This window comes from Canis lupus, chromosome 22 (genome assembly GCF_048164855.1).
Source record: "Canis lupus baileyi chromosome 22, mCanLup2.hap1, whole genome shotgun sequence".
NCBI classification, from domain to species: Eukaryota; Metazoa; Chordata; class Mammalia; order Carnivora; family Canidae; genus Canis; species Canis lupus.
The window spans coordinates 11,134,421-11,146,758 of record NC_132859.1 but is presented as its reverse complement, the minus strand read 5'-3'; the positions used below and the strand labels follow the sequence as shown (position 1 = coordinate 11,146,758).

Sequence of the window (12,338 nt, the reverse complement as noted above, 5' to 3'; positions counted from 1 at the left end):
CTGGGATTTACAATTTAAGATGTCTAGAAGCAAATGGGAAACAGATTCTGTGAAGGTCAACCAAATTATGGGAAAGATCCATTCACTAGCCAAAAAGTTAAATTTGGTACTAGTTTATTAAATCCAGGCCTATGGATTTTCCAAGGGTGCATCCTTCAACATATGTTAAATTAAGCCTTAAACACTGGGGTAGTGGGCAACGGATACTGAAAAGTAGCCAGCTGTCCCAGCAGAGCAGGATGCCATTTCCTGGAATCACTGCTTATTTTATACTTGAACTTAATTGAACATCTAGTTGGTGGAGAAATTCAACTACTAAATTACTCTGGCACCCAGCTTTTTTGTATAATTTTTGGGAAATCTGGTCATTAAAATTGTTTTAAAATGCATCCTTCACTGACAGTCATAAATTCTATCAGCTTTCCTACATGATACAATGCTATAGAAATCACAGTTAAAAAAATTTTTTTAAAAGATTTTATTTATTTATTCATGAGAATACACAGAGAGGAGAGAGAGAAGCAGAGACACAGGCAGAGGGAGAAGCAGGCTCCATGCAGGGAGCCTGATGTGGGACTCCATCCTGGGTCTCCAGGATCACACCCTGGGCTGAAGGCAGCACTAAACCACTGAGCCACCGGGGCTGCCCTCACACTTAAAATTTAAATGTGCCATAAGTGGATTAGAAATAAGCATTTAGGGATCCCTGGGTGGCGCAGCGGTTTGGCGCCTGCCTTTGGCCCAGGGCGCGATCCTGGAGACCTGGGATCGAATCCCACGTCGGGCTCCCGGTGCATGGAGCCTGCTTCTCCCTCTGCCTGTGTGCCTCTCTCTCTGTGTGACTATCATAAATAAATTAAAAAAAAAAATTTAGAAATAAGCATTTATAAATAACTTGATTATGTTAGAAAGCTAGTTACTACTACAAAGCACTACAATGACTTTATGAGAAGTAAGCTTATGTAAGAAAACAAGGACCCTGAACGAACCTGATAATAAATTAAAAACTATCTTTTGGGAGCCTGCATCTCCCTCTGCCTGTGTCTCTGCCTCTCTGTCTCTCATTAATAAATAAAATATTTTTAAAAACCCAACAAACCTATCTTAGTCCATTTTGGCTGCTATAACAAAAATACCATACATAGACCGGGTGGCTCATTAACAACACAGTTATTTCTCATAGTTCTAAAAGTCTAAGATCAAGGCTCTAGTGGATACTGTCTGGTAAGAGCCCATTTCCTGATTCATAGGTGGCTATTTTCTCACTGTGTCCTCACGCAGATGGGTCAAGGGAGCTCCTTGCCTTCTCTTTTATAGAGGTTTTATAGAGGTACTAATCCACTCATAAGGGCACCATCCTCCTGTTCTGATCATCCACCAAAGTCTCACCTCCAAATACATCACATTAGGGCATTAAATTTCAACATATGAATTTGGGAGAACACAGACATTCAGTCCATGGCATTCTACCCCTGGTCTGGACAAAATTTATGTCCTTTTCACATGAAAAATACATTCACTCATCCTAACTGCCTTAAGAAAAAGTCTTAACTTCTTCCAGCACCAACTCAAAAGTCTGAAAGTCCAAAGTTGCATCTAAATCAGATATGGGTGAGACTCAAGTTATGACTTTAGGGCCCACCAGAGCCACATCTGGGGTAGCAGAGGAGCATGGCAGGAGAGTGTAGAGAGCAGAGCCCCCACGCGAGGTAGCACCAGGTAGTGTGTAAAGAGGTCCAACAGATATTGAAATCCCCTCCTTTGAACCAATCAGCCCCCAAGCCCTTGCAATAGGGGCCGTAATGGGAGTGGTGGCTCTGTTAACTACTAAATCACCTTCAAGGTCATTGCTCCATTGTCTTGGAAAATAGTTTCCTGGCTTCTGCTCAGAAGGCTCATCCACACTAATCTCCTTGGCCATAATATACTCAATGTTCTCATCTTTCACTGTGTGGATAGGCTGAAAAATTTCTAAGTCTTTACCTTCTGCTTCCCTTTGCTTAACAATTCTGTCTTTAAGTCATTTCTCACTCCTTGCATTTTACTATAAGAAGTCGGAGGAAGTCTAACTGCACCTCTAACTAAACATCTAATTTCATCACTTGCAAGTTCTATGTTCTACAAAACAGCAGAACATGAACACAATTCACCCAAGTTCTTTGCCACTTTATTATAAAGAGGGCCTCTCCTCAAGTTTCTTTTTTTTTTTTTTTCTCCTCAAGTTTCCGATAACATGCTCCTCATTTCCATCTGAGGCCTCATTAGTATGGCCTTTACCATTCATGTTTCTACTAACATTCTGTTCAGGATTACATAGCTATTTTCGAAGAAAGTCAAGGCTTTCTCTACAGCCCTTTTTTCTTTCTGAGCTCTCACCAAAATCACCTTTAAAGTTCTGTTAAAATATCTAGACTTCTAGAATGCATCTCAAAACACTTCCAGGTTCTATCTATTACCCACTTCTAATGCTGCTTCCACATTTTTAGGTATTTGTTATAGCAGCACCCCTACTTCGCAGTACCAATTTCTGTCTTAATCCATTTGGACAACTGTACAAATATACCATAGGCTAGGTGGCTTAAGAAACAAATATTTATCTTTCACAGTTCTGGAAGCTGGGACATTCAAGACTAAGGTACTGGATTATAAGGACACTAATCCTGTTCATGAAGGCTCCACCTCCAAATATCACTACATTGGGATAATTCATAATTTTGGGGGGGAGGGGAAGGACACAAACATTCAGTCTATAGCAGAGACTCAATCAAAAGCCAAAAAAATAAAATAGTATTTTGCTATAAACCATATTATATTTATTTAAAAGCCAAAAACAATATGATGAAGCATGAAAACACACAAATTTCAGAGAGTAGCTTTTTTTTAGTGAATCTGGTCAATTTTACACAATGAAACACTATTTTTTTAAAGATTTTATTTATTTATTCATGAGAAACAGAGAGACAGAGACAGAGACAGAGACAGAGACACAGGCAGACGGAGAAGCAGGCTCCATGCAGGGAGCCCGACGTGGGACTCGATCCTGGGTCCCCAGGATCACACCCTGGGCGGAAGGCGGCGCTCAACTGCTGAGCCACCCAGGCTGCCCACAATGAAACACTATTAAGAAATATGAGATTATAATATGAACCATAATATAAAAATATAAGACACATAGTATTACTTTTAAAAAAAGTGAAATAATAACTGTAAGAGACAACTTAAAACCACAAAAATTTTAAACAGAAATTTAAAATGTCGTATGTTAAAAGTAACACTTTTCTTAGTATTATACAGCAGGTCTTGGGATGTAGGGACATAGGCAAGTAAAAAAGGAGGTTTATAGAAATAAACTTTCTCAATACTATTTGATTTCATATATAAAACGTCAGACATTTTAAGAAATAATATAAATGTCTAAGACTAAATGCCTAATTATATTTTCAAATATAAGATAATTAGTTTTTAAAAAAACAGCAGTTTTACATTTTTTTTAACAAGCTGGTAGTAGCACCCAGAAATAAAAATTACAAGACACTGAGTAAAACAACTTTACCATGAAAAGATAAATATAATTTAAAGACAAAGCACCTTTCTTTGACTTCAATAGGAACTGTGGGCAAAGGCCCTCATCTCTGAATAATCCCATCAGAGAACACTCAGGCTTGTTTTCTTTAACAAGGAGAAAAATATATTTCATTCTACATACATACTGGCTGTGTTGAAAAATCACAGTCCAGGTTCAGATAGGAAGGTAGAGTGCAAAAGAGGCAGGCTGATTCATCAGTCTATTCACTATTACACTATACTTTTAACTAGCTTATAAAACAAGTACGTTTATACTTTAATGTTATCCTACATAATTTTACCGTTAAGCTATAGTTCACAAAGTAGCAGCATGTTTGCTGTGTTTTATTATTTTCCTTGCATAGATATAGATTTATCTATCTCTAAGTTAAGAAATATTAAACAAGGTTAAGATTTATAGTTTTTGCTTTTACAAAGTGCTACACAGAATGTCATATTTGACAGAGACAAAACTCTAACTCTTGCCATTAGAAAAACATGGTGATTATCAGGGATCTTCTTGAAAGAAAAAATATAACTATCTTTTCTGTGTCACATCAAAAAGATACAAAAGTTCAATAGGCAATCTTAAAGATTTGGCCAAACATATTTAAAATATGTTTTAAACCTCTCTGGACCAAGAGAGGTTAAATGGATTAAATGCAAGCTCCTTGGCACTGATGTCTCTAAGTTGCTCAGAGATCTAGACTGGCTGTGGCCCTACTCCCCTCTTTTCCTGATAGTCTGATCCTGACTCCATACACAGGCAGGTCTTGATTGACCATGCTAGTGAATGAGAAAATATGCATGGAAAATATAAACCTATAAATTTTATGATAAAAAAATGTTTTATTTGGTAATAAAATAAAAATTTCCATTGAAACTCATAAACTTGCAAAACAAAGTTTTGATACATATGCACAAATACATTTTTCCTTGTACAATAAAACATAGTATTTCTATCTGCCTTCCTTTTTGTTTTTTAATATCAAAAGTATCATTCTTTTCACCTGGAATCAAATCTGTCTTCAGTAACAGGACAAGAGGTAGGAGTGGTAGGTATAAAAGCCATCTTACTCTATCTCAAAGATAACTCTAAAAAGCTCACCATTTCATGACCTATTAATGTGAGAGCTCTAGGATTCATTTTCCCTTATTTCATGGTAAAGTGTTTTGAAGCTCATTGTAATGTGTTTACTTGGTTAATGAGTCATAGCCTTTTCAAGATTAACTCCTAGTCTACCAAGTGGACAAGACAGATAATCAATTAAAACACATGTTTAGATTGTATTCTTGCCCTTACACTCTTAGCCTACCTAATAAGAATGAGAGCTATTAACCAGTAAAAATAATCTGCAAAAGCAGATATATTTGCAAATAATTGAGAGGACTCTAAGCCCAACTTTTCTAATCGTTTTTAATTAACCATGATTGCTGATTTGCAGTGTCCATCTATCTTGATGAACGTCGTGTTGGAGATCTTTCAAAATACATGAAGTCCTGAAATTAGAAAAAGAATTATACATATATATATTATATATATATATAGAGAGAGAGAGAGAGAGAGAGGGAAATAAATATATATATATATATATATATAGAGAGAGAGAGAGAGAGAACTGTATGTATAAAGATACATACTAATTAGATGCAATGCATAAAATATTATCCTTTATAATTTATCAGGTGGTCCTCATTCTAGTTAAGAATAAATGAATCGAATGAAATCTTTACGAAGAGGACCTAATATGAACAGCAGCAATTACAAACTTGGAACTGCTGATAGCCAATAACTTTAGAGTTATTTTATTTCATTAAGAAGTCATATGATAGGCATCCTTAAGTAATGAGAAAGACAACATGCAATGATGATAATTACACCCACTGGATGCCTAATATACTCCAAGTACTCTTCTGGCCCCTGTATTCATATGATAGTTAATGCTCATCACCCTAAAAAATATATGTATTTTTATCTCCATTTTACAGAGAATGGATAATTATCTCCATTTTAAGGAGAATGAGGCCTGGAAGTGCTAAACACTGCAAAACATGTAACTAGTAAGTGGCAGAGACAGACATTGGCCTGGGTTCAAAGGTTATTGCCTTCCTATATTGCACTATACTGCATCTGATGGTGAAAATAATTCTCTCAAGACAACTCAAAAGCAAAAGGCTTACAATGAGGAAGCAAGCTCCAAAAATCATGGCTTTCATCTTCACATCCAAGTCTAATGGGAATTGAATTTCAAAGTGGTCAGCATCGCTCATGGCTGATAACAGACCATTCCATTTCCTAATAATACTGCCGGTGTCTGTTGTGCCATCAAGGGATTTGACCTACAAAGATAAGAATGTGACTTTATGAAGTATGAAAAGTTTTGTTGTATATATTTCATTCTTCTACTTCTACTTTATACTGAGATAGCATAAATACAATATATAAAATTAATATAGTAATAATGTAATTTCAAATAAGGAATTATGGCCATGAAGGGTTAAGTGCATCGCCACTGGTTCATAACTGAGTTGGGCTAACAGTTCTCAAGCCAGGGCTGTTTCTTCATCCTCAAATGAGTTATTAGGGACATATGACATGAATTGATTCAGAAATTATTTCTCATATAATAAAGGATTGGAATTGGAGGCTGGGAGGGGATCTCTACAGTCTAGAGAAACACATGAGCAAAAGGAAGCACAGCTGTATGTACTTTACAGACTTCATCTAATCACTCAAGTTTTTGTGGGCGAAATCCACCCTGTCTTCTTAAAGTATGCCAGAATCCCAAGGAGCTATAACTTCTAAAGGGGGAACTCAGGCACTTGCCAGAGGAAAAATAGTGAAATGCTAACCTTTGGAGATCAGAATGATCATATACCTCCTGCCCCTAAAACTGGCTTGTCTACATTTTCCATTTCTCTACAATGGCCTTTTAATACATAAGCAATGCTTGAAGAACTAAAAAAGTTTATTCAGTGTCATAGGAAATATCTGAATGACCAACTTTAGATAATAAGCCTTGCTGAACTGCCAGGCATTCAAGGATTCTCTAAGAAATTCAAGAAAAATTTCTAGGAATCTCCTTTGTCAGATTCATAGGATAGAAAGCAATCATTTCATAGTAACTGAGATAAAGGCAAAACAAGAGGATTTTTTATTTTCCTGAGAAAATGTTTTCATCTATTATGAGTTTTTTCCATGTTATCTATATTATCCTATCTCTTAAGGGCACAGATAAATTTCTACCATGCAAATAAACAATTTGCACAATCTTGGGGTGCTTCATATGTTCTGTGATATGTTGGGCACTTTCATTACTCAGGATCTGTATCCCATTCCTGCAAATCTTTGGTAAAAATGGTTAATTAAATACAACCAAGAATAAAATAAATGGATTCAGTCGAGCTATTTACTTTCAGGTTTAGTGTTTTAAATGGGTACTTCTTATCTTTATCGAACCTGAAACCATAAAAAAAAAAAAAAAAGTAGCTAACATTTTGGAAAACATTCAGCAATCCACTAACCATAATTTGAAAATGATTTGATGTCAACCAATGACTATTTCCTCATTCTACTTTATCCATTCACATAAAAAAATAATCTAAAACCAAAGAATTCTAAGATCTGTTAGTGTGTGTAGAAAAAAATAGTCAAAATGTTATTTTTACATTTGTTTACCTCAAAAACAGAATCTGAACCACAGCCATAGGTTGAACATGGCCCACGCACTCTCATTACATTTTCTTTCTTCTCATTCTGGATGCTGTAAACCGCCCTGCACAGGTTCCAGTGTTCTGCAACAAAGCCAATGGTGACACCAGGAGGACACTGCACCTCCAGCTGCAAAGAAGCAGTAACAGAGAGAAGGATGCTACATACTTACCTATTACATGTACGTACCACCTGGATGTGCTCTTAAGTCATTCAAGGACGAGAAAAATCATTACTGGTAGGGAGTCTTCTATTTTAACCAGGCTATTTCTTAGGGTTGTTATGTTAGTGAACAGCCTTGAGAGATGAGATCACATTTCCCTTTGGAACAAAGTTACTGCTTCTCATAAAATGGCCAGTTCTCTAAGCTCAGTGTTGTATGCAGCCTCTGCCTGGGTTCCTCTGAGTCAACCCTGCAGAACATGAAGGCAAGGGGACCTACACCAACATGCTGCTCATGATGCTCCTGCTGTTTACTGTACTGTGATAGAGTTCTTGGTCTCTGCTCTAGGTGTCTCATGTCTTCTGGCACAATCCATGAAAAAGTAACAAGGTAACTTCTTAGATTTAAATCTCAGACATGACAATTGTAATAGAAAACAGAAAGAAAAGAGGCATTTTGAAAACTGTATATTGTGAAAACAACAGAATCTGTATATGAATATATAAAGCCATTCTTAAAAGTTTTAAGATTGTCCGCTACCCTGTTTTAGCTATTTATCTTTATAGTATTTCTTTGTAAAGAACTAAGATCTTCATATTTAATAATAACCAGTCATAAAATTAAATTATTTAGTAAAAGCCCAGAGTTAAAGTTCTATTGGTGGTTTTTCTGGTATCGTATACTTTTCTAAGAATTTTGAGTCCACTAGGTTTCATTATTTATGGTGTAAGACTGTATAGCTTCATGAACTGTCAAATCAAGATATTATTTTAAAAAGATAGGGGATCCCTGGGTGGCTCAGTGGTTTAGCGCCTGCCTTCAGCCCAGGGTGTGGTCCTGGAGTCCCGGAATCGAGTCCCACATCGGGCTCCCTGCATGGAGCCTGCTTCTCCCTCTGCCTGTGTCTCTGCCTCTCTCTCTCTCTCTCTCTCTCTCTGTCTCTCATGAATAAATAAATAAAATCTTTAAAAAAATAAAAAGATATTATTGTTCATATATATAGATTGACACATATGCATAAGCATATAAATTCAACAGCTTCCTAGGATTAAGATCTCATGTAAGTTTAGGCTTAGAGATAAAAAAATAAAAACTGTACACAAGTAAATTACTTGAAAAAATTCATTTGAGAAGAAAATCCAAGTCATGAATATGAAGAATTCCTAGTATATCCAAAAGAATTGAGGATTATAGATGAAGATTCATCTCAAATATTAGACTGTTATTACAAAAATAGTAATAAGAGAGAAGTAAGATTCCTGCAAATAACAACTAACATTCTCTGAGCACTTCCTATCTGCCAGGTACTGTAACGAATAGTTAACATTTATTTACTATTTATTTATTTATTTATTTATTATTTATTTTTCATTTATTTACTATTTAATCCTCAATGCAATCCTGTGTGATAGGTACTATTATTATTTTCATCTTATAGGAAATCAAAACTCAGAGAAGATTATAAGTAAATTAACATTTAGTAAGTGCTGGTACTTAAGTAAGTCTTTGAAATATCCCAGTAATCCTATGGAATATTCTTATGAATATTTATGTACAAGAGCAGTGAGGTTCTTAATAAATAAATTGCACAAATTTACTTAGATGGCATATCTAGAATTCCAAATTCTTGCTGACCTCTCTCTCTCAAATCGCTTCAAACAAACTTTCTAGAGTCCCACAGGTTATAGAAGAGGAACCCAGCTGTCACTCAGAACACCTGCTCCCTAGTTCTAGTATTCAGGGGAGTGTAACACCCTCATCAGGCACTTCATCCTTCTGAACTACCTTTTCTTTATCTGTGGCAAGATAGATGGGTAGTGTAAAGTTATCCAAACTTTTCCAATCTTCATTTAATGTCTGGGATGGGTAACGCAAAGTTTTCCAAAGTCTGGGATGACTAGTGTAGTCTTCCAATCTAAAAGGATATGATGATGTCTAAGGACAGCTTATCTGGGGATATGTAGGTACATTTAGACAAATGTGTGTGACTTCTGTTCTAGGTCATAGGTACGTTTCTAATTCAGTAGACACAACTGATAGCACTGTGGTCACCGAATAAATAACCCTAATTTGTGCCTGACCCACCAACTAGCACCAGAAGACAAGAACCCACAAGGTGATTTCCCTTAGGTGAGACAATCTGGCTGCCTTCTTCCCCACTCTCTTCATTCATTCTGACCAGTGGAGCCAGTGAAAATCCCATGTGTTATTCTGGAAGGAGCACAACCATTCTGCGAAGAGTTGGATCAGTTGGATTAGACTTATGTTCTCTGACCTCTTGCCTGGTGGAGGGACAACAGAAGCAACAGCAGCTGCATCTGAAAGGTCTCTGCATTGTCATGATTTCTCGGCCCATATAGTCAGTGACCCGGAGGACGAAGGGCCTTAGTGTCCGATAAGCATTTCTGGTATAATCGTCTGTGTCTTCAGTTACAACGTAAACCATCTGGTCCAGGTTGTTTTTAATATCATATCTATTATTAGTTTCAAAAGATGTCATCACTAAAAAATAAAATGAGAAAGCCACTTTAAATTAGAAGCAGTTAAAATGGGCACCAAGAAGTCTTTTAAAAGTATTTCTTAAGGGCTTAAAGCAAAATAGCTTTTTAAAGTCTAAAGTGAAATATATCCAATTGATTGGGACACCAAAAAAAAAATACAAATGCCCAATAAATATTTAGTAATTTTGAAAATTTAAAACATCTTTTTAAGAGAAGGTCAGTATAAAATGATTTAAAAAACTTTTCCACATAAATGTAAAGACTGAAACATATTCCTGGAATACCTGCATGCAGAAAACTTTAATTGTAAAACCATTTAAGTGAAATTATACATTTACCATCAACTAATCAGCTCATGAAATATACTGAAATGATTAGGGTCATTAACTAACCGCAAATACAAAAATACATCCAGGAAACTCTGAGGCTCTATGTGGTAGTCAAATGAATGTGTAGATATGACAGTAAAGAGAAGGTCAGTAATCTAGTGAGGATAAACTGAGATCAAGCATGTTTATTGCGATTTATTTTTACTTCCAAGGTAAGGGCACTGGACTAGAACGTAGCAGGTTTAGATTCTATTTCCTGCCCTACTACTGATTAGGTGACTGCGGTGTCCCTGGCTAATTCATTTAACCTCTTGGCTCCTCCTTTTCCTCTAAGGTGAGGGAAGTTGACCAGGTAAAATGAACGTCTTTTTCAAACCTAAGAACTCATGTATGATACATAAATAGATAAAATCATACGAAATAATTCCCTTTATTACTTTCTTGAAGAAAGGGTGTAAAAGAAGATAGTCTTTTCTCCTTGAACCACTTAAAAATCATCAACATAAATAAGGAACTAGATACTGGGTGATACAAATTTCTACCTGATTCAAACATTGGTGAACACGACAAAATTATACATACTTTCCAGAGGCTCGAAATGCTGAAGGACGTGTATGATGTCCAACTGTTGGGAGAGAACAAAGCAATTAGGAAAAACAGAAATAACGGAAGGAAATGAAATCAGTGTTAGAAAAGAAACGGATAAGATAGTTATGAGAATGTGTATCAACTGACACCAAAGTATCTTTCTGAAACCGAACAGAATAAAAAAAAAATTATCAAGTGAAACTGGCCTATCTGTACCTGGTCAGCAGAGAACCTGGTCCAGATAGGGAAACCACTTTTCTTCCCTTCTACTTTAAAGGATAAAACAGTTGCCTGCTACATCAGAAAAGCATCTTCTTGCTACAGTAACGGCACCTAGAAGAAGCTGTGTTGACGCAGATTGTTTCTAGCTCAGGCCCTCCTCCCTGGTGTCACTGACATGTCACTCACAGACTGGAGTTGCTCAGAAGTTCAGGACGCTTTAACACGGACCAGCCACAGAGAACGCTATTTTCTCAGTGGATTATAGGAAGCAGGTCAGCCAGGGGCCTCACACAGGAGCATTCAGTTCTCTATTATTTTCACAGGTGCCTATGGAGGATGTTAACACACTGATTTCCATTTATTTGCATTACTAATGCCACTGCCCTCCCTAGGGGCATACTTCAAGGAGGAGAGGGTCCACAGGGCTGGAAGCCTGTGATTGGGATTAGGGCAAAGGGGAGGAAACAGTCTGGGATGCGATCTCTTGAGAAGGGATTTGGGAACACCACTACTTAAATTTCTACCTTAACTTCACTTAGGAATCACTCTAAAGACAGTTTGATGGGCTCATCACCTGATATATTTGAGAATATTCTAGCAGAAAAGAAATCTCTTTGAGGACAGAGAAATCATATTTATATAATTTTAGATAATATAGATCATTCCCAATCCCTGAGCCCAGAATATTGCCTGAAATGTCATATTTTACCAGATATTCATTGAATACATTAACTAATAAAAAATACATGAATGTGGTATTAAAGAAAGTGAAAAATAACTAGACATAAATGTTTGGTGGTGTAATTGATTACAGGATGGTATGGAGAGGATACAATCCTTCCTTTATTAAAAACTTTTTCTTGTATGAAAACACAGTCAGGTGAGTGGGCCTCAACAGGTCTTATACCAAAACTGGTCACTAAGGTGGCTAATGAAAATTATGGGTAATGAGAAAAAGGGGAGGGCTAAGGCACTCATTGATTCACTCATGGTCTTTTTGTTCTGTTGCATGTTTTTCTTGGTGTTAACTCTTTACTTCTATGCAAATGACATCTCAAATAGCATCTTTGATAGTTTTTCCTCTGTTCCTGTTTTTTAAACCACCTCCAACAGGACACGTTGTGTATCTTAAAATTCAACATACATCCTTTAGAAAACAGTACTGATCCCGCCAAATACATGGCTGTACTGCTCATTTCCCCTTCACACTTCTGAAATCAGGAGGACCACCACTCCTACAGTCTCACAAACTGGACCTC

The 12,338-nt window shown here is 36.5% G+C and overlaps 1 protein-coding gene across 8 annotated transcripts in view; it reads right to left on the bottom strand.

Moving 5' to 3' along the window:
* Nucleotides 1-2,790: 2,790 nt before the first annotated feature.
* PLSCR4 (phospholipid scramblase 4) overlaps nt 2,791-12,338 on the bottom strand; it is a 40,977-nt gene continuing 31,429 nt past the window's right edge. For all 8 annotated transcript variants that reach the window (XM_072792373.1, XM_072792374.1, XM_072792372.1 and 5 more), the window contains 5 exons: nt 10,852-10,894; nt 9,715-9,941; nt 7,244-7,405; nt 5,746-5,904; nt 2,791-5,064 (listed from right to left, as the gene is read on the bottom strand). In XM_072792373.1, the coding sequence (XP_072648474.1) occupies nt 5,017-5,064; nt 5,746-5,904; nt 7,244-7,405; nt 9,715-9,941; nt 10,852-10,894 (639 nt within the window). In that variant the 3' untranslated portion in view covers nt 2,791-5,016. The remainder of the gene's footprint in view (nt 5,065-5,745; nt 5,905-7,243; nt 7,406-9,714; nt 9,942-10,851; nt 10,895-12,338) is intronic.